Source organism: Corvus moneduloides, chromosome 5, assembly GCF_009650955.1.
Source record: "Corvus moneduloides isolate bCorMon1 chromosome 5, bCorMon1.pri, whole genome shotgun sequence".
Classification (NCBI taxonomy): Eukaryota; Metazoa; Chordata; class Aves; order Passeriformes; family Corvidae; genus Corvus; species Corvus moneduloides.
Window position 1 is genome coordinate 16893280 of NC_045480.1, and position 22284 is coordinate 16915563.

General features: G+C 35.6%; 1 protein-coding gene across 1 annotated transcript in view; it reads left to right on the plus strand.

The window, feature by feature from the left end:
* Positions 1–22284, plus strand: part of SLIT2 (slit guidance ligand 2) — a 263385-nt gene that overhangs the window by 149941 nt on the left and 91160 nt on the right. Inside the window, 6 exon segments of the mRNA XM_032109098.1 lie at positions 1212–1283; positions 10562–10633; positions 14535–14606; positions 17324–17487; positions 17998–18009; positions 19875–20013. Of these exon segments, the coding sequence (XP_031964989.1) occupies positions 1212–1283; positions 10562–10633; positions 14535–14606; positions 17324–17487; positions 17998–18009; positions 19875–20013 (531 nt within the window).

The window sequence follows — 22284 nt, forward strand, 5'->3', positions numbered from 1 at the left end:
AGTGAAGATCCTGGATTGGTTTTAGAAAAATGAAATCTAGTTAACCACAAGAAAACTGCTGTGCAAATGGACTTAAAATCCCTCTGTAGATACACGTGTATGCATCTGATTTGTTTGTACATTTTATTCAGATGCTTAAGAAAGCTTCTTCATGTAATTGTGTTGCCCATATTGTGTACAGATAGGTGCATCTCGGAGGGCTTCCAAAAGAAGATCTTATTTCATAATTTTAGTACAACGAAGTAGATAAGCCCCTTTGCAAGACTTCAAACATTCATGTACCGTGTGTGATAGGTGTATTTGGTCCAGGGTAGCAAACTATTGTCTGAAGTGAAACCTCCAAACTGCATGTGGTATAGATACAGCAATACTGACTTTAACGTATTGGTCATCTTCTATTGCAGTGCATCATTGTTAATAGTGCATAGCATAAATGGAAAGTTCTGGATCCTAATTTGCTTTTGTTTCTTTCTTTTTTATTTTCTCTGTGTCTTCTGCTACTGTCTTCAGTTCACTAGATTTTATTTCCAATATTGACCTGTGAAGGCCAAAAATATGTCTGGTTTTCAGAAAAAAAAAGGGCTGTTTATTCATACTGATAGCAAAAAACCACTACTGAATAATAATTTTATAAGCATTTTAATAATATTTCTCTTTTGTAAAAGACAATAGTTTCAGATAGCATGGTACAGCTGATCATACAGGGATTTGGGGAGGAATATTAGATATCTGCTGCAGAATGTATTTTAATTCCTTCTTTTAAAATATATGGTGCTTGACACTCTGAAACAAAAGTCAGAAGCATATTGATCTCAGATATTACACAGCTTCATTGTTGTTTCTCAATAGGTCACTATTTGTTCTTTTTGCTGGATTACAGTCTTCTTTACATAAAGCTGAATATACTATCAAACAGGGATTTGCAATGGTTGAAAAGTGAAAACACTCACTTCTGCTTTTTTTTTTTTTTGGCATATAAGTTGCTATTTTTAAAGGAACTACTTAGTGCAACACAGATAAACTGTTTTGACTATTATTGCTACTTCTTCTTTTCAATTACAAATCAGTTAATGTAATAAAATTACCTTCATTAGAAATACTGACTGAACCATAATGGCTGAAATTATTTTCTTATATTTCCTTTTTGTTATATGCAAAACTAAATATATATATATAGCATTTTTACATTTATTTTAATTTTTTTTTCTTAGTGATCTTAGTGAAAATCAGATTCAAGCAATACCAAGGAAGGCATTCCGAGGAGCAGTAGACATAAAAAATCTGTAAGTATTTCCTTCTTTCCATATATTCTGATGATAATACTTTGTTGATACAGTGCTATTTCATTGTATCAGATTTTTTTTTTCTAAGAACTGTTACAGCTACATAAGGAATCTCTGCATAAAACCGATACCATTTGCTTTGGCAAAATACTTTAACACATCTTAAACATCCGAAAATTGCCTTATGGAAATGTAAAACACTGAAATAGAGTTGAAGACAACATGGCATTATAACTATTAGTTTATAAAACCTGAGTTTAATATTTGAATGTCAGGCAATTTGAAACATTTTATGGCTTCAAGTGGAAAAAATCATTTTGCCTTGGTTTTAAAAGTTTGCCTTTTGTTTGCTTGCATAAAAGAAAATCATGCTATTATCTAGTTTTGCTAACATATGTTTTTATACTTGTGTGACTATTTTTCTTGCTCAGTTTTCTTCTGTTGTCTTTTCTGAAAGAAAGACACTTTCCTGGAGATAGTGACCTTGATGTTCACGGGCAGGTTTTGTATTCTTATGGTTTCTAAATGTGGAAATACATGAATTTCAAGACAAAGCAAAGCAGTGACTTTTCAACTTTCTGTTCAGAGTGGTAGGTCAGTTCAGTGGATTGAACGAGTCAAGCAACCTGAAGACTGTTCTGAACTTCTGTAGCAGGAAATCAAATGTCATGCTCTCAAAAGCTATAACCCCTGCTGTAAGCTAAGGACTCGCCACTTATAAACAACCAACAAAGACAGAGGACATGCAATAATGTGTTTCAGAAAGACTGTGGAGCTTCCAGTGTGTGATGGAACTGTGAAAAAATATGATTGCTAAATTATGTGGCATCAATAAATATAGGGAAATATCAAATCATTATAGGAGGCTTTCATGTAATTCCTGCTGAAATATTTTTTATTAATTGAAGTTGCCAGTTTTAAAAAAGAAAGACAAACTTTCTAGTTGTACTGCTTTGTAAACACAGTGCTCTGTGATTGTAAAGGGAGGGTTGTGATGTATCCTCAGTAGGAGAGGATGGGACAGGAAGCCCTTTGCGTTTCTGTCTTTCTGTGATGGACTCTACTTCATTCTGTTGCCTGCAGCACTGCACACAAATTGGTGAGGAAAATGTCTTTTTAAGATTTAGTGGAATGCCGAGAATTTGGCCTACTACAGTTCTTTCCTGCTGTGAAATTCTATCGTACCTCAGTGGAAAAAATTATTATGTTCAATTCTATTGTGTTCCTAAACATGCAAGTGCTTCTCAAAGTAGCTTTGGTACTTTGGTTTAATTGACAGGTTATGAGTTTTTTTCAGAACTAGTCCCATCACTATGCATGGTGAAAAAGAGGTTTGGCTACAAGAAACCTGCATTTTTCTGCATGATCTTTTATATTTGAAAATTTATACAGCTACAGAAGGGAACTTTGGTAGTAAAAATAGCAGCATCATTGAGAATATTCTAGTGGCAAAGCAGCAGTTTAGAATGTAAGTGTACTTAGACATTGTAAGAAAACTCCAGTTAGAAACAGCATTAGGATGCTAATCTTTATCTGAGATATTATTTTTATCTTAGTGTGTATTTTTAAGCTAAGGATCCTGAATTGTGTCTGAAACTTGCATAAAACAGTAGATCTACCCTTTAAAGCCTTTCTCTTTTGGGGAAATAATATTTTAAAAAATCATAAATTCCATAGCATTGCCACAAATTCCAAATCATATCCGTGGCATATTTTTTAATGTGATAGGACAAATACTACAGATATCTCCTCATTAGCTGTCCCTGGGAAAAAATGCCATCAAAATCCTAATCTGAAAACTTTATTATCCCTCTACAGTCACTCTGCAGAATGACCAATGAGTTCATGGGGTGGGTTGGGTGGATTCTAGCACAGCATTTATATAATTAGATCAGGCCGTTGTGCCTTTCCAGAATCTTTGGCAAGGAGAGATAAACCCCAGCCTTCCATCTAGCCTTGGACATTACTTAGAGAAGAAAGGTATAGCAAGAATTTTACAAGTTTTATTTCATTGTTCAAGAAAATTAAGGAGACAATTGATAAGTGATAGGTAGTAGAAGGCATCACTATTCCAGAAGGAATTGAACTATCTGAAAGGAGGTTGTAGCCAGGTGGGTGTCAGTCTCTTTCCCAAGTAATAAGCGAGAGGATAAGAGGAAATGGCCTAGAGTAGCACCAGGGGAAGTTTAGATTGGACATGAGGAAAAATTTCTTCACCAGAAATTTTTTAAAGCTTTGGGAAGGTGGCCTGGGGAAGAGATTGAGTCACCATAAACTGGAGGTATTTAAAAAACGTGTAATATATGGCATTAAGAGACATGATTGAGAGGTGGACGTGGCAGTGTCAGGTTTACTCCATGATCTTACAGGTCTTTTCCAACCTAAGTGATTCTATGAGTCTATGAAGGTGATTAACCTTCATAGACTCATAACCTATGAAGGTGATTAACCTTAGGTTAATAGACATTAACCTAAGGTCCAGGAACCAAGTACTTGTATGTCCTTACTAAGAATTGTCATAAACAGAATTCCATATTTGTTCTAGTTTTGGATAATTTTTCTAGTAATAGCCCAGTAGCTAAGCATAATGTTAAAAATGTTACATCTCTTCCAAACTCATCTATGAGATATGGGCAGGTACAAAGAGAAAAGAAATCTGCATTAGAGCATATTGTAATATATATTTAAAAAAAAAAAAATTGTGTAACAATAGTAATTACATCAGTTTCACTTTAATTTATGAGCCTTTTTTTTTAACATGGAATGATTGATAACCATCCAGAATAGTAGTTCTATTAAGCTCTTTTAAAAGTGGCTAACAAATTTCACAGAACTTGACCTGATAAGTATTTTATGTTCCTGAATGGAGACTCACCATTCTCTCATTTCCACCAAATACCTTCGTTCTGAATCAGGAGTTGGAATATTTTGGATACTTGTATACTTCTAGTCTTTGCAGAGCAAAGGGAATGAGGTGTTAATTCAGATAATCTGAAGGAAATGGCTTCCTTTAAGGTTGATAATACCACTAAAATCTCCTGCAGTATGTTAGCTCCAGAGTCCTCTTGATGTTTCTCAGAAGAAGCAGTTTTGTTTCCATAAAATGCATCCATTGTGTTTTCTTTCTAGACATCTTAATAACACTCACAGTATAGAATCTGTAGAAAATAAAAACAAAATGGGCAAGACATTATGAGAATTGACAACATGGGCAACCTGCCACACCCTCATAATAAAAAAAAACCAAACTGAGAAACCTTCAGGCCTCACAAATGTAATTTACATCAAACTGGAATTACACAGTTTCCAGTTTGTTATGCCTTTTGTCTTATAGCTGGGAAGAGTCTGGCTCTGTCTGTACTCTCACTTGAGGCAGTTGTAGGCAGCAGTAAGGTCGCCCCTTTCCCCTCTCTCTGAAGGCCAAAGAAACACAGTTCTTGCAGACCATCCCCAAATGTCACTTGCTTCAACCCTCTCATCTTGGTGGCCCTCTTTGGACTCAGTCTCTGTCTTCTACTGGGGAGGCTAACGCCAGGTGCCATCTCACAAACTCAGAGGTCATCTCACAGACGCCAAACAGAATGTCCCTGGGTTCACTCTCACCACTGCAGCACAGTTGTTTGTAAAGCATTAAGCTCTTCAGTAAAAGTGACAAAAAATGAGGGAAGCGTATGTTGTAGTAGTTCTCCAAACTATAAAACCAGTATCCATTATTTTGGCTGTTCATATGTAGGAAAACAAAACAGCTGCAATGTGTCAAAGTCTCAATTTTTCTATTCAAGGAATTATTCTTGAATGACGTAGAGTAATACACTGTAAGTATAGCTACTCATCTGCAACTTGAGAGAAATAAACGTGAAATTCTGGAAATATAATTCTGAAAGTTACCCTTAACTTGCTAATTTTTCAGGGAGGAAAGTATTCACCAAGACATTAGATTCTTCAGAGAACACAGTGGCACCCACTTTTTAAAAAAATAAAGAGAAATTATCATCTAAATGGGAAAATAAACACAATTTTGTTAATATACATGTTAATGAAGGTGTCATAACCCTCCCTGGTGATATAGCACACACACTGGATGTGAAAGATGTTCTAAATTTTCCCAACCTCAGGAATTTTGTTTATATTTGATATGGTAAGAAAATGCTTTAGGTGCCCAGATTGTAAGCTTGGATGGGGTGGTTTTTTTGAAGCTGGTTGAATTAGGAAGAAAAATAACTCAGTTACATAAAGGTGTAAGACACCACTGAAAGAACAATAGTGCTATGCTCTCCTTTTGAGTAGATTTTGACATTATGACTTTTCCATTTCAAGTGTGTAAAATTTTATAAGATTCCAATTTTCTCTTTCTCTGTGTAATCAATACTTGGCAGAGGATGGAAAGGAATATACAAATATCATGGTGGAATTGTGCTCTAAATATATGCAATTTTAAATGTTACCAAAAACAGCAGGGCACATTTTCATCGTATCTCATGCAAGGATCTTGTGCCCTGTTTTTCTTATCATGCCTTTGGCCTTTCTTTCGACTCCTCTCTTCTTTGTGTTTATTTGGTTCCATTCATTCCCAGCAAGCAGGGGAGACTGTAGCTGTCATGCCAGGGATAAAGGCTGCAGGGCAATGTAGTAGCTTCACCCATTAAATTGCCTGGGAAAATGAAGAATTAGTGAAGAGGGAGACAGTCAGCAGCCTCCAATCAAAGTCCTTCCCATTATACTAATCTTTGTCCAAAACCTTGATCGGTATTACTTGTTGCCCTGATGCCTCTTTTATGCTGATTTTGAAACATTTAAAACTGCCACTAAGGACATAAATGAATTTTGTATTAATCTTTTTTTGGGAATGATTGGACTTTTTTTAATTTCAGATATTAGTAGTTGAAAAATAGTTTCCTGCTGAAGCTGTTCTAATTACTTATTTCTTCTAAGATCACGCATAAAATTCCACTGCAACTGGAAGTATAGTTGTCTATTCATTTGTACAAGTGCTGTTCCAAATGCATCACTTGTCTAAGATATGCTTAAAGAATCTAGAATTCAATATTTCTCATGCTTGCTCTTACTGAGAATCTCAACTGGACCGCTAGCCACCTGCATTTCAAGTTTACATCAAGAAGGATTTTCACAGGGTGTTAGTGAAATATATTCTGTGTATGCCTAAGATTTTTGTTATAATAAAAAATAGCTCTAAAGCCATGAAGGAAAGAATAGGTACAGTTTTCTAGTGCCTCCTAAACCTCTTGTTCCCAAGCAGGTTGGTGATCCTTTGGTGAGCCTTTGGCAAAAAACCCCCCTTGTTCTTACTGACTGTTAAAATAAATAGCATTTCAATACTATTTTTAGAGTTTCGTTTTCTTTTAAAAATTATTTCTTAATAATGTGATCGTATCTTTTGAGTCATTTAACATACAGATTGTTCATCTTGTACACATTCTCCTTTTGATGATATTCTTCTGTTTCATTTTTACTTTTTTTTGTTATTTGACAATATAAAATAATTCTGGGATTAACCAAGTTGAGTGCTAGACAATTTTTAGGGGATTAAGCACCTGAACTATAGATCTGTTCTCCCTTTTCTTCTAGTTTGTTCAGCAAGTATGGGTTACTTGGATGTAAATAGTAATAGTCATGGGAAACAAGCAGTTCTCTGACATTTGATAAAAACAGAATAAATTCTGGCATAATTTTGTTTACATCATTTTTGACTAATTCCTCTGAAATTATTATTGATTTGTCTTGAAACTGAAATTGAGAAGTAAGAAATAGGAAACATAACTCAGTTCTGTTGTAAAAAGTAGCTCTCTAGCATGGGACCACAAAGTGTCCTCAAACTGTGAAGAACAGGAGAGTAAAGCAGACAATTGTTTGAATTGTCCCAACTTTTAACCCTCTAGGAATGAGTAAAGAAGGTTTTCTCTGTCAAGAGTCAGATGATGGATTTTGCCTGTATGAGGGTAGTAGTTTTTAAATGTATGCAACTTCTGTTAGTCATTAAATGTTCTACTTGAGGGATAACAAAGTATATTTACTTATTTATCATTATCTGGTAGACAACATATGCCAGAAGGGAAGAAAATATAAGTTAGCAACATGTTTCTACAGCATAGGATATATCCACAAGAGCAATAAATAGAAAACATTTTAAAGCAGACATTTTATTATTAGTTGAATGCTTATTATTCTTACTAGTTCTTATTGCTGAACTCACAAAAACGTTGACATTTTAAGTAGCAGTAGGTTAGTAAGTATATGAAATACCCAGGTAATGCTGCAGACATGGGTGCAAAGTCCAGTTAGTTCTTTGTGATTATGGAAAGATTTTGGACGTGACAACTGGTGTTTGGTATTTTATGAGCTTCACAGGAATGGCACTGCCGAAGCTTTGTGAATGTTGGAGGCAGAAAGGAACAGCAACTTTGCAAAAGCATGGAGAGATCCCACACAGAAAAGATCCAAAATGGAGATGGAGCAGGCAGGAATATGATGAAGAGAAACTGGGGAGAGGGGAAGGATGAGAATGGGCCAGAGCTGCTGGTCCGTGTCTGGTCAGCTTCGGTTCTCAGAGTGTTCTAATAATTTAAAAAGAAGAAAAGCAGCTCTTTTGGAAAAAAAGGCTTTCTAAAATGGAATTAGGGTTATTAGTATCCTCAGTAGCTTAGTGGTGAGAAAGGTTTTGTTATGATACTGGAGATTTTTATTGTGTAGTTTTGAAAGTCATGTTTAAAATAAACTGTAAAGTATAACATAAAAATAGATAAATATGTACTTTTTAATTTCTAGTATTCTTGCTTATGTCTTAAGACATATCTTAATACATACTTGCTATCGAGTATTTTTTTTTAATCAAAAAACCCAATCAGACTTCTTCAGTATATCTGTTAGAAGGACATCATAAGTTAATGTTATGCTGGTTGTGGAATACTGCCTAACTTTCTGTTTGGGTCATATATGCAGTGTAGGTATCCTTACCCTTAACCTTTACTTTTACCATAAATTGCTATTCAAACCAGTCACACAGTCTTCAAAATCATGTCCTTTTCATAGCTTAGAAAAACAAAAATATATATATCACACCAATTGCTCTTCATGGTGTGTGTCTAGTCATTTTTATATCATGAGTGTAACTGATGGGAGATAATCTAAAACATAAAGATGAATGCATCTTTCAAAGACAGTAATTTTTAAAACTAGGGAATATTTTTTTTCTCCCATCTGCAAACTTCCCTTCCTCAAACTGAAACCAATCCATTAGTTCAGTGCAAACAGAGTAAGACGGTTTAAATGGTAACAACTCACCCTTCACTAAGGTTATGATCATGGTGACTCATTAAAGGAAGAAGTCCAAAAGTTTTCAGGATCACCGCAACTGCTGACAGTCTAGTGGAAGACATCTGCCTTTCAGTTTGTGTAGGACAAGATTTGCTCAAGTGCTTTCTCTGCTTTAAAAGATTTTCCTTTGTGTATAATATGGATGATTTAGAAGAAGCTGTGTCAGCACTGATTTATACATTGACAGCTAAGGATAATAAGATATGGGCAAACATACAGCTCACCCTTTTACAGATTAACCTGCAGACTGCATTAGGCAAATTTGATAGCATTAAAAGATTTTTCCAATTTGTCTGGAAACAATTTCTCTTTTGTATTGTGTCAAGGGTAACATTTCATGCCATTGTAGTAATTTAAATAGCTTTGATAAATTGTTTGAGAGGTTAGAGAATTGTACTGTGTATATATTTTACCTCTTTAAAATAAAAAGGCTATTAGCTTAATTGTTAAATGAAATTCATTAGTAAAAATTGAAGAAGCCTTAGAAAGTACACTTAAATATTCCAACACTGCAGCACTGGTGTTGTAACATTGCACCAAAATGATTAAATATCATATTCAGCATCTGATAGTTTGCATTTAACTTTCAGTACACAGAAACACAGGCACTGTTACAATTATGACAATATTTTATTCCCTTGTAGTAGTAATTCAGATGAAACTAGAAGAACTTTATAGAAGTTGGTACTACATTCAGCAGTGGGTGTGATGATTTATTAATAAAGTAAAATGTTATCATGGATTCACAAGAATCACAGAAAATGCTTTAGTAAAAGTGTCATTAGCCCTGCTAGCTAATATATAATTGAAGACAGAAGGGGAGAGTTCATTTGTATTTTGTTCATTTTCTCAGTATTGTTCACACACATTTACTCATGTATATTATTTGACACTGACAAGCTACCAGCTTGGAGAAGTTTTAAAGTGAGGTTTTATCATCTTTGCTTTGCAAGTCATGCCCTGAAATGCATAAGACATTTCAGTATTTATAGGGAAAGCTTTTATCAGTCGAGAAAGTGTGATTTCATACTTGCATGGTTGTTAATTTAAGCAGACATTTTTAATTGGTCTATATGTGCTGTATCAATGTTTTGAATTGAAAAGGTAATAATATTCTTCAGAGAAATGAATCTAAATTTTTCATATCTTAATACTTAAGGATTAATAATGTATGGGATGGATTGCTGAGTTTTATGTCTAGAATTCAAGTGCTCCATTACAACATACTGTCTGCATATAATTGCAGACAGCACAAAGTCCGTAGAAAACCAGATACTGAAGGTTACAGCAGAAACACTACTTTCATTTGGAGCAGAATTAAAGGAGATAAGTAAACAAGTCTGGAAATGCCTCAGAGACTGTTATTTCTACATGTAGACATATTCCAGGAGGTAATTATTCTAAAGCCCCCGCATGCCTGGGGGTAACACCTCCCACCCGCTCCAGGCATGCACACACGCAGGGAGACCCCTAAAACTCGTGTCTGTCCCTGGTCTCTGCCGCGGCGGGTGGAATTAACATGCAGCTGGGCTGCTCTGATAAATGGATTCTGTTAGGTCACCGAGGGGATGCGTGTGACATTAAGTGATTTACCGTCCTTTACCTTAATGAAATTGTTTCAGCAAGATGACGCTGAGAGCTTTTAATGGATAGCTTTTCTTGATGTAATGAAATTGCATTCCTTTGGCATTTAATATAAGGTGCAGTTATTATTTACTGGAGCTTTCCCAGTGCTGCTGTTTTGCGCAGACAGTTGAGAACAAAAAGGGATTTCTGTGGCAGCGTGCAGGCCAGCGCCGTGCGACAGCCTCGAGCGGGCGGCAGGGATGGCCAGAGCCTTTCTGTTCGCATGGCCTGGCTCTGCCACCCCTTTGGGAGGCTTCCCTTACACCTCTCCTTGCCAGCGTGCCTCTCCCTTACAAATGCCTTCCTAATCTGTTTAACAGGCAACTGGATTACAACCAGATCAGCTGTATTGAAGATGGGGCATTTAGGGCTCTGCGTGACCTGGAAGTGCTGTAAGTATTCCTTGTATCTCTTACTTGTAGCAAGAGCTCAGCATCTGGGGAGTACTAATGTAGAAGCTTATCTGCAAGCTGCAGCCTGGTGTCAGGATGGTCTAATGAAAAGATGTCTTAAAATAATCCACTGCAATGTGCTATAAAATGGTAAGAAGATATGGAGAGGCAGAGATACTCCTTTACTCTCCAAGACAGCCATTAAACATAATAATAATAATAATTTAAAAAGCCACTGGCAGATACTGTAAGAAAAGAATATATTTCATTTTAAAATGGGGGAGGGCAGCAGTATTAATGAACCCAATTAATTTTGTAAATTATCCATTACTGTTGATGTGCTGAACGTTTTCAGGATTGCTTTTGTTGTATACTCAACATCAATTTGATCTTTCACACTCAGTGTAAGGAGCAATATGCTATATCTATTTGACAATCTGGATGTTTTCAAAGAGGCACTTTCTAGCAAACACTACTGCTATATGTTAAGATATTTATCATGTCCATGTTAATGGCTTCCTTTTAAAACATTTTAAGTTTTATGTGCATAAATACATTTGTATGTGTAGGAAAATCTTTTTTTGTGTCACAGAAGATTATTGTTGCAACTCTTCTTTGCACACTTTTTTTTTCACTTTCTTCAAGTGGCTATTAGTGAGGTTAAAGGTAACAAAATTATCATCTGAGAATAGTTACTGTAATGAGCAAAGTGCCTTAGTTCTCAAAGAATCTGAGGCACAGGACACATTCCTGAAATACTTGCTCTGTCAGTCAAAATGACACATTTTTTTCTGGATTTTCTTCATTAAGAGAAGTGAAAGAATTTGTGTATAAGTGAGTTACTTCATGTTAATTTGAATCACACCTGATAAATCACAACTTGAGGAGGGTGAGGAAGGTTTTGTTGTGTTTGGGTTTTTGAGGTTTTTTTTAAATATTCTGAAGAACAGAAGCTTCTCTGGCAATAGCTAGTGTCTACATGTCTAAGAAACCGAAGAGTATGTGAGTAGCTGGTGGTAAAAGTTTTTTATTATTAAACACTAGTTGGTTTTACTTGTGAGTGAATGAAACTGGCAGCCAAATTTGATATTTTTTTACTTTGCAATCACATAATAACAAGCCTGTTGTTAACTCTCTGGTATAAAGCCATGTAAAATATAGTGTAGGTTCAATACTACATCTAATTGTTAAGTTGATGATTAGTTGTCCATCAGTAAATGTGATGTTCTCTGAGATTTTTACATTTGGAACTCATATATGTGGCAGAATATTTTTTCCAGTAATGGCTTAATCTACTTATTATGGTTTTGTTTTGGTTGGTTTTTTTTTTAATATGAGCCTTTCTTTACAAGTGCAAGGGTTACATATTTATTAAAGAAAAAAAAGAAATGAAATGTTTTCTGCATTTTTTAATGCTTGCAATTTTAGTGTTCTTAAAAGGTCATCCTTGCAGTATAGGTCAGGAGTAGAATTTTTACACTGATTTCAATGAGTGGAAAAAAGAAGGAAGAAGCCTCTGAAATAATAGCCTGCTGAAAAGTAGATAGAATTTTTGTGAATGAATATACATAGTCTATTAGCATTGTTCAAATATACAACTAAATGTTTGCTATTTTGATTTATGTTATGTGATAAAAATAATGTACAGATTCATGGCTTTTTAAGAAATTGAGATAGATATTCCAAACAGAACTGAAGATTTTGTATCTAATTAAGCTTCCTTTACAATATGGCTTAAAGAATGTAAGATGTGTAGATCAGACCATACTGTATATACACTGAGTAGCAAATAAGGCTATGCATATCGTTTTCATTTGGAGTCACTTATTCTAACTAAGCACAGACAGTGGATATTACTTGAAACTCCAAGTTTGAGGTAAAGCTTTTAAATAGGTTGTAATCCTGTTTAGTGACAATTTGAAACACTTACCAAAGTAACAAGTCTTTATATCTTGGTTAAATAACTGTAGAATTTTAGAGGCTGTTAGTGTTAAAGATACAAAATAGCCTGAATATTCCTCCCCATGAATTTCTGTGAAATTTTAGTTTTCCTTTGTCTTTTTTTTTTTTTTTTTTTTTTTATGGGAAATCTGGGAAATTTGGGAAACAGACTATGAGAAAAATATAATGCTGACATGTTAAAAAAAAGGAAAGTGTCTACAAAATAGAAAAAAAAAGTCATCAAATTCTTTGCTATAGTATGTAACACTTAGGTAAAAGTATTGAGCCAAATTTTTTTAATTACATGTCTGTAATGAAATCAAGCATTTTTATCATTATAGAGAAATAGCTATAAAAATCATTTAATTCCTTATGTATTCCCTACATCTATTCCTATTTTTAATTTTTTTACTCTTGCAAAAATAAATTAATAGCTCATATATACAAAATAGCAAGGCAAACATCAAGCAGTCAAAATTGGAAATTAAAACATTTGTAGATTTGCCTTCTCTTAACAGCTGTGGAAATATGGACTGATTTCCCTCCCCTTCATTGATAAGATAAGCTTTTAAAATCTTGTAAGAAGTTATGCAGGAAGAACTGTGGGAGCCATCATTTACCATGTGAACATTGTAAGAAAACTCTGCCACAATTTACTGACATTTATTCATTAAGACACCTTTTGTGCATGGCCATTTTTTGTTGTTTCATTTTTGTTATGTTTTGAAAAGGGCCACAATTCCCCTATTTATTTGTTTCATTTTGGTTTTTTTTATCTTTTTATCAATTATTCTTCTTTCTGTTTATGTATCCCTAAGAACCCACAGGAGAGATCCCTTATGCACAGCGAAGGAAAGATTTTGTACATGGAATGAGTAAGCACACAAAGGTAAAATGCAGCACATTGCACCAGTTAATAATTGCTTGGTTAATGTGGATATATATAGCCTGATCCTGGTCAGGGTGCTGTGAATTTACCTTTCTGTGTTTCAAGATCAGACAGTACTTAAAAATGTGTTCAAAATAGGTACAAATTACAGTTTTTGCTTTAAAAAAACAAAAGGAAAAAGGAAAATACTTTCTGTTTCAAAAGTGAGAATAGATTTTTTCGGTGGAGTTATTTATTACTGTTTTAGTTACATAGAGCTCATTCTCCATTCTGCTCAAATGAGTAATCTTTAAGTCAAATCTTTCAATTCTGTTGCTTGCTTCCTTTTTCTGGAGTAAAGCTTGTTTGCATTTTATTTGCAGCCTAAAGACAATATTTAACTGCAAGTTAATTCATAAAGTTTCTGAATCTTTACAAGCTACACTTACTGAGTATAATGGGCCTGTGTAGCCAAGAATTGGCTAAGATTTGTTTCTAGTTCCTATCTCAATTTCCCAACACCTTGTCTAAAATTTAAATTGCTAGTTTGTTAAAGTGTTATAATTCCTGACTCCTTCTATCATATTGGAAACTCCCCCATTGTTCATGCAGCTCTGGATCATTTATAGCAACTCATTCCATATAAAACCTAAGTGCAGTCCATTTTGTTTTCCTAAAATTCTTGGGAAAAACCATTCAGCTCTTGTATCATCTGTCAAAAAACAGACTCTCAGAAGCTAGAAAGAGAAATCAGCATCCTAGAACCATCCTAGAACCAAGACATTTTCTCCAAGGACTCTGTTTTTTACCTCAGGATGTCAAGTTTGGCTTGAATGCCATAGATGTTATCAATATGGTGGGAGCTCCTTTTGAGTGAATCATAGGCTAATGCGACCTCTTACTTAGGACTGGTAATGGTAAAACTGTGGTATTTTGTTAGGGATTCAACAAGGAGGAAAAATATAACTAAAAATATGGGGTTTTTCCTGATACCCATCCTTAAAAGCAGTACCCATGACTTTCATTAGCTGTGCCTTTTTTAAATGTGACAAAACTCTTAACATGTTAATGTGCTTCTTCTTGGCTTTGCAGCACTCTCAACAATAACAACATCACTCGACTGTCTGTGGCAAGTTTCAACCATATGCCCAAACTCAGAACATTGTGAGTAGTCCCACTGAAACTGGCTGCCCTTTTTATCAGTTCAATATTTTATTTTTACCTCTATTAAGTTTTGTCAGGGATCTATAAATACCTATACAGGCAAAGCAAGCATAAGCTCAAATAAAAAATATTGATGTCTCATGAGGTTGACGAGCGTGAAGTCTGTGTGTGCGTCTATGGAAGCTAATTCTGAAAGGTAAACCTAACAAGTGACCCCAAAGCTATACTTGGGGCTCAGGAGATAAAGAAGCAGTTGTATCCCTTTCCATCAACTTTTTTAGGATATGAGATGAATAAGTCTATAAAAACAGTTTCGTGCCCTCTTCCCAAATGGTATTCCCACAGTGCTGTATTCAGTCACAGAAAAGCTTCACCTTCTAACCAAAAAAAAGATGAAGGCAGGGGGAATTCTTTTTACATATTACAGCTATATGGAGAAATAAATTGATGTTTTTTGAAAGTCAAAAATTTGTTTTACTTTCAGCTATTGAATGGGTCACATTTCATTTAGGAACATTGGAGATTCTTTGATTGATTGTCAGACGTGATAAATGGGAAATCTTTATGCTTTTATTACCATACTGCTAGCAGACCTAATTAAACTAAACTGGCTTGCCAACATTCTTTGTAACATAAAATTATAGCATCATCCAGTAGTGCTATTATAATTAAAGTTGTGTCAGCATTTACAATAAGGTCCTCATTTTTAGAGGTTATGACTTTCACAGAGGAACACTTCAGGCTTCTAAAACAAAGCAAAGGGAAAAGAATATGTATGCAAGTCATACAGGCTGGAATTATGTTTTGGTATATTTATACTGACTACAAATAAATCTAGATCCTGTTGACTGGCAAAACCAGGTTTAGTCCAGAGACTCACTTTCAAACAGATTTTCCAGTGAAGTGGGAATTAAAAATGAATGGGATGTTTCTATCAGAGCCCAAAAGTAGCTGTTAATGTTAAAAAACTACTTTTACAAAAAACCTGTCTAGTTTCTTTTACCCATGCTGGGTTGCATAACTGTTCTGAAATCAGTAGGACTGTTCATCCAGGTTAACGTATGACATGTCACTGAAGACTTCACACAGGTGAGCAGTTCTGTTGCTTTCATAACAGAATTGCAACTATTCTTGCTTGGACAAATATGAGAGTACTTAAATAATGCTGACCATGGGCTTTTGGTGACTTCAGCTAGATTTTGATAATAGAATTTCATTCTATTCTTGCAGGCCTGAGTCTTGAAAATGTGCATTCTGTACTTCTTTCAAACTTTCAAATACAGTTTCTCTTTTGAACCATAAAATAGAGTTAATCAAATTAGCTATATTTATGTTTTCTTTGGTTAGGATATTTCATTTTCTGAAAATATATTTTAGAAACAAAATAAACTGGACACACATTGTCCTGGATTATAGCTGTAACATTGCTTTTGCAGTCAGAATATGCTTGTATAACTGTATTGATTTCAGTGGCATTAGTTCTGATTTGCAATGGTGTTCTTGCCTACAGCTGGCCACAGATTGCACTGAATGAGTGTGCTGTATTGTGAGCTGTATTTGCAAAGCACCCACCCAAGAATTAGTACAGGAAAATATATTGCCTTTGATTTCTAGTCAGTTATGGGGGGGAAAAATTGTTAGTTAATATTTTAGTTTATGTTGGTTACACATTTCATGTTGCTTTGCAGATTTATTTTCTAATGGATTAATTAGACTCTTTGTCTACATTCTGAATTTCCTGCACTTCCTTTCCAGTTATTTAGTTAGGGCTGAGTACATCAGCTAAAAAGGACCGAAATGGCATTTCCCTGTTATAGATGATTCTGAGTAACTATTTGATTTATAGCTATGGACATCCTTTTCAGTAGTTTAAGAAAATGTAAGAGCCAGAGTCATTTACCTGATTTAGTGAATACACTTGTCTGATATTTTATCAATGGCAAAGTGCTTTTTGCCATTTGGCAAGGAGCCATGGTCTTGTGTCAGATCACACCAACAAAGAGACAACTTTCTTAATTCCATCACTTGCTTCCATTTGGTCTTTTAATTTCAGGCATTGCTTAAAACATAGATGCCTAGCAGCCAAAAGCAGCCAATCCCACTTTCTGCTATTAAACAACTAGAGAGGAAATCAGAAAAGAGATGTGAAAGAAGGTGCTTTATACTGAGTTATTACTCTATCTTTTTCAGCAGAAAATGAGTATGACCTGTTAAAGGGATCTTTCAGGCTGTTTCTATAGAGACTAATAATGGCCAGACTTACAGATATATCTAATTGGAAACCAAATCTTTTATTAACCCTTTTTTGCTGACATTATATTACCACTCTAGGGCATTTTCTTGAGACATTTTTGTCTTATTCACTATTTTTATAGATCTGGATGGAAGAGTCCCATGTCAGCTTTCAAGCTTTTGTATATTTACTTCTTTCTTTTAGACAAGAAACAAGAAACTACAGAAAAGTTAATTTATTAAGAAACCTTCTTTTTTCTTCCGGTTAATTAGACCACAAATAAAAAGTGATTTTGCTGCTTGTATAGTTTTATTTAATAACTTGTAACTCCCAGACTTGCAATGAAATATGTAAAAAGTTCCTCATTAACAATTTTATTCCTAAATTGGAATAGTTGCTTGCTGAAGGGAGGGCTGGGCAAGCCGGCTGCCTTTCTGTTTGTCCTTCCTAATGGGAAGGTGTTGCCATGTTCTGTTCCTTGCAGCCGCCTTCACTCCAACAACCTGTACTGCGATTGCCACCTGGCCTGGCTGTCGGACTGGCTGCGGCAGCGGCCGCGGGTCGGGCTCTACACGCAGTGCATGGGGCCCTCGCACCTCCGCGGCCACAACGTAGCCGAGGTCCAGAAGCGCGAGTTTGTCTGCAGCGGTAAGAGAAGCTGGCTCGCCCACCGAGGCCCGCCTGAGCCACGCTACTGACAGCTCAGGGTGGCTGCTAGCACTGCATGTTCGCTGTTGTTAGCTTTTGCATAATCCAAGCATGAATGCTTATTAAGAAAAACCTAATCATTTTTATAGATATTTGTGGGGGTGCTCCTGTCCTCTCAAATTTTGTGTAAATATTGCATTGACATAGATTTTCTAAACTTCTAAAAGTATAGTTGCGGGGGAGAGGTACAGGAAATGAAATAAAATGTGTACTGATTGAGAATATAAAGCCATTAGCAGTAAGGAATTTTTTTTTAAAAACTTTACAGGTATATACTTGTTATTTTCTGACTTTTAAATACTATTTTGAATTCCTAAGTAACTTTCTGAATTTTATTGTTATGCTTTAATACATCAGGTTATTTTTTATATGAAATAATGAAATGACTAACAGTTCATTACTAATCACATTTTCTCTATTCAATTTTTTTTCCTTATTTGTATCTTCTAGATGAGGAAGAAGGCAAGTTTATCTTTCTTATTTAAATATTTTTACACTCAGATGGAAAATCTTCTGTAAATTTTGTCTACCATTTCAAGTTTTGCCAAGAACATTAAAAACCAGCTTCAATATTGCTGTCTTTTCAGTGGTTCAGCAGGGTTTCTCCTACTGGTTGATTTTCTGCAAACTCCCAGAAGCCTATTGCCAAATATGCCAAATTTCGCACAGATCCATGTTTTAAAAAGAGTTTTGTGGAGAGCACAGTGTTCTGTCCTTATTAAATAGCCTCTGACATCAAAGTGTGAGGCACTGCCACCTTCACACAGCAAATGCTAACAGTATTCTTGCCACTAATTCTGCTTTTATGTACATTTAAAAGGCTTCCTAACAAGATAATTTCATATATCTTACATGTAAATGTTATGGCTGCAGAGCCTGGGTGTCAAGAACAGTTTTATAACTTGATCATTATAATGCTGATTATTAGGAAGGGGAATAACCGTATTTTCTCCCTGAATCACTGTATTTTTGTTCAATAAACGTAGGTGAAACATTTCCTTCCTGATAGTATAAAAAGAGTAGTGTGTGTTATTAGATTTGGCAGCTGTTTGTACTTTTGTAGCACAAACATAAATGTGAAATCAAGTTATTATATTGTAAAAGTCTGTCTCATACAATCATAGAATGGTTTGACTTGGAAGGGACCTTAAAGATCATCTACTTCCAATTCCCCTGCCATGGCCAGGGACACCTTCCACCAGACAGGCTTGCACAAAGTCCCTTCCAACCTGGCCTCAAAATCTTTTCAGCAATTTAGAACTTGGACAGTTGTTATATGAAGTTTTAAATGGGAATAGCGCTGGCTGCAACTTACATTATCAATGTACCCTTCCTATATTAATATATGACGTTAAATACTGTGAGAGAGATCTTAAGTTAAATTGTGGTTTCATAGTAAAGAAGTTGTTTCTTTTTTTCCTTGAGAATTTCAAAACAGTCTCTAGCTTTTCCTAACTTAATGAAAAAAGAAAGAAAAGGCTGTTGTGCCTTTCCCATCCCTTTATGTCTTTCTGTACCATCACAAAACAACTGTTCTGTATCATTAAATTGATAGAAGAATGAGTGCATTATATATTTTAAAATGTGCAATCTATCTGTTTGCAGGAAAATATAATACAGTTTTTACTTTCTAAAACATACCTAAATATGAAATTATTAAGTTTAAATGCAATATAAAATGTCGAGTTTAACATACAGCACTAAGAAATCTGGAGGGAACTCATGTAAATTATCCACCCGAGTTAGAAAGAATGGTAGATTGTGGGAGGAAGAAGTCTGATGAGCTAAAACAGAGTAAGTGAAAGTCAAAACTTCTATGTATTTTTGTGTGACTGAATGAAAACATCATGAAATGAACGAAGACTCCAAAATTGTCTCTAAGCAATACATAGCTGAAGGACCATATTCAAATAAGTATTGACAGAACAGAACAAAACTGGCAGGTCACCTTCAGTGCTTGTAGCAAAGTTCATTAGTTTCTCTTGACATGCATTTTTTAGTACTATACAACATTCTGAAAACTAAATAAATCAGTAATTAGTTTTTAACAACATGCAATAAATAAAATATACCTGAAAAATGGATCACACTTAGTCTTCTTAAACGAGATGATATTGAATGGTTATTGCTAAGAAGTTGAAAAATTATGTAGTGCTGGCCCAATAGTTGTGAACTTGTCTTTCACCTCTCTGGGTTGTATCAACATGTTACTATTAACTGTGTGTTTAAATTAGTGCGGTTTGAAAGCACTGATAGGCTACAATGTCTATTTTAGAAGTTCTGCCTTAAATTTAGCAAAAAGTGAAATGTTGTGTTTTCCTTTGCAGGTCACCAGTCCTTTATGGCTCCATCCTGCAGTGTCTTGCACTGCCCTACTGCATGCACCTGTAGTAACAACATTGTGGACTGTCGTGGGAAAGGCCTTACTGAGATCCCAACGAACCTTCCAGAAACCATTACTGAAATGTGTGTAATCTGACATTTTTCCATTAATTTACAGAAAACATTTTTTTCTTGTGTATTAGTTTTTTGTTATTTGTATAAATTCATGCCTTATATAGGGTAGGAATTTTGGTATATACCTTCAACTTCAGATATAAAAAAGAATATGCGGGTGTATGATAGCATTTAAGGCCTTTATGCTATCTTATGAGTTATTTTTGTATGTTCTGCTCATATTTCATGAGTAAACTGCATTCTGAATTGGTTTAAAAATAGTTTGGGAATCTTGCTCTTCTGTAAGTGAATGGCTTTTCCCTGCAGACTCTAAAGCCTGTTGCTTTCAGGTTTGCTTTCTGTGCTAGTTTGGAGTGAGATAGAGTTAGTTTTCTGCATAGTAGCTGGTATGATGCCATGTTCTGGATTTGAGAATAGTGTTGATAATTCAGAGATGTTTTTGTAACTGCTGAGCAGTGCTTACGCAGAACCAAGGCTTTTCTGCTCCTCGTCCAATTCCACCAGAGGAGGCTGGGCTGCACAGTGAGTTGGGAGGGGACCCAGCTGGGACAGCTGACCCCAACTGACCCAAGGGATATTCTATACCATATGGCATCATGCTCAGCATATAAAGCCAGGGAAAGAAGCAAGGGTGAGAGGTTCAGAGTGATGGCGTTTGTGTTCCCAAGACAGTGTTACAATGACAGAGAACTGCTCTCCTGGAGACGGCTGAACACCTGCCTGCCTTTGGGAAGTGGCAAATGAATTCTGTTCTTTGCTTTTTCGCATGGAGCTTTTGCTTTACCTATTAAACTGTCTCTGTCTTAGCCCATGAGTTTTCACAGTTTTAACCTTCTGATTCTCTCCCCCATCCTATTGTGGGGAGGAGTGAGTGAGCAGCTTTGTGAGGCTTAGTTGCCAGTTGGGGTTAAACTGTGCCACTCACCTTTAGTCACTTTATTCATCAGACTTGCTACTAGAGAGGCGTATCTTTGCGTGAAAGATCAGCAATCTGTACGACCAATAATAAGTGTTCTGCTTAAAGCAGTATCCTCAGGGGGTAATCTGAGAAGGCAAGAGTAAAATGTAGTCATTGTGTTAATGCCACATATCTGTGTACAGAAGAGCATGAACACTGGTAGTGTCCTGTGACATGTCATATGCAGAGTACTACCATGTCCTGACTGCAGAGCAGAGTCATAGCAAGGGTGCTATGGGGCCCACAGTCTCCAAAAGCAATGTGGCTGAGAGGTTGTGTGGGCATAGCAGGAAAGTTACTGCTGCATTGTTGTCTGTGCAGGTGAGCAGCAAAAGTAAAAGGTGAGCTTGCTAACAAGATGGGTAGGGGAACAGCACCATGAAGATCTCTCTTTTCTGGGATCGGCAGGGGCAGTGTTTTGGAAGGGAAGCTGGGAGTTCCCTCCAGGGAAATAGTGGCAAAGTAGCTGTGACAACAACCTGGTTAGTGGAGTCTGACTAGAAGTAAATGAGTTGGAGAAAATTTTCAGAATAAAAAGCTTGTGAGTATTTTGATGATACAAGACGATCTTGAATGTTTAAATCTAGGGCTCCACAATGAGATTTTAATTATCTTGTTAATATCTGACCTGTGGTTTTGAACATTACAGGGTTGGAACTACCCTGGTTTCTTCTTAGGATGTGAATAATAATCACATCTGTCAGTTCATTATTACTGTTGTTAATACTGACCTGGCTGACCCCACATGAACCAATACAGTCATTCAGCTGTATAGTACAAACAATTTTACCTTTCACCACTCTCAGAAAAATCCCTCTGCTTCCAAATAAAGTGACTCCTTCATAAAATCCACTCACAGTGGCCAGGAAGAACTGTTTACTTAATGAACTGTATATCAACGTTTTTACTTGCATATATGCATATATGTGCATAGAGGAGGAAAAATATTGCAAGAAAGAAGTAGGGAGTATGTGTCACATATTCCTCACTATATTTCTGGTGCTAACCACTGGAGCTAACCAATGATTACAGACACTGAAGACTGACTTTTTTTCCACTATACTTTTCTTAGATATGTAAGAAATGCTCTTGAGTTTTAAGCATGGAATGTTATGTTCTTTAGCAGCTTATTGTCCTGGAAGGTAAAAGTAACCATGTCACACCACCTTCAGTACATTTAACAGATTATAGGCATTTAACAGATTGCAAACTGATGCTCAATGTTTCCTGCTAGGCTAGGCATCATTCAGTTTCCAGAGTGAGGTTTTTTCACATTTTGAGATCCATAATCCATTAAAATATAGAGATATGTGTGCTCATAT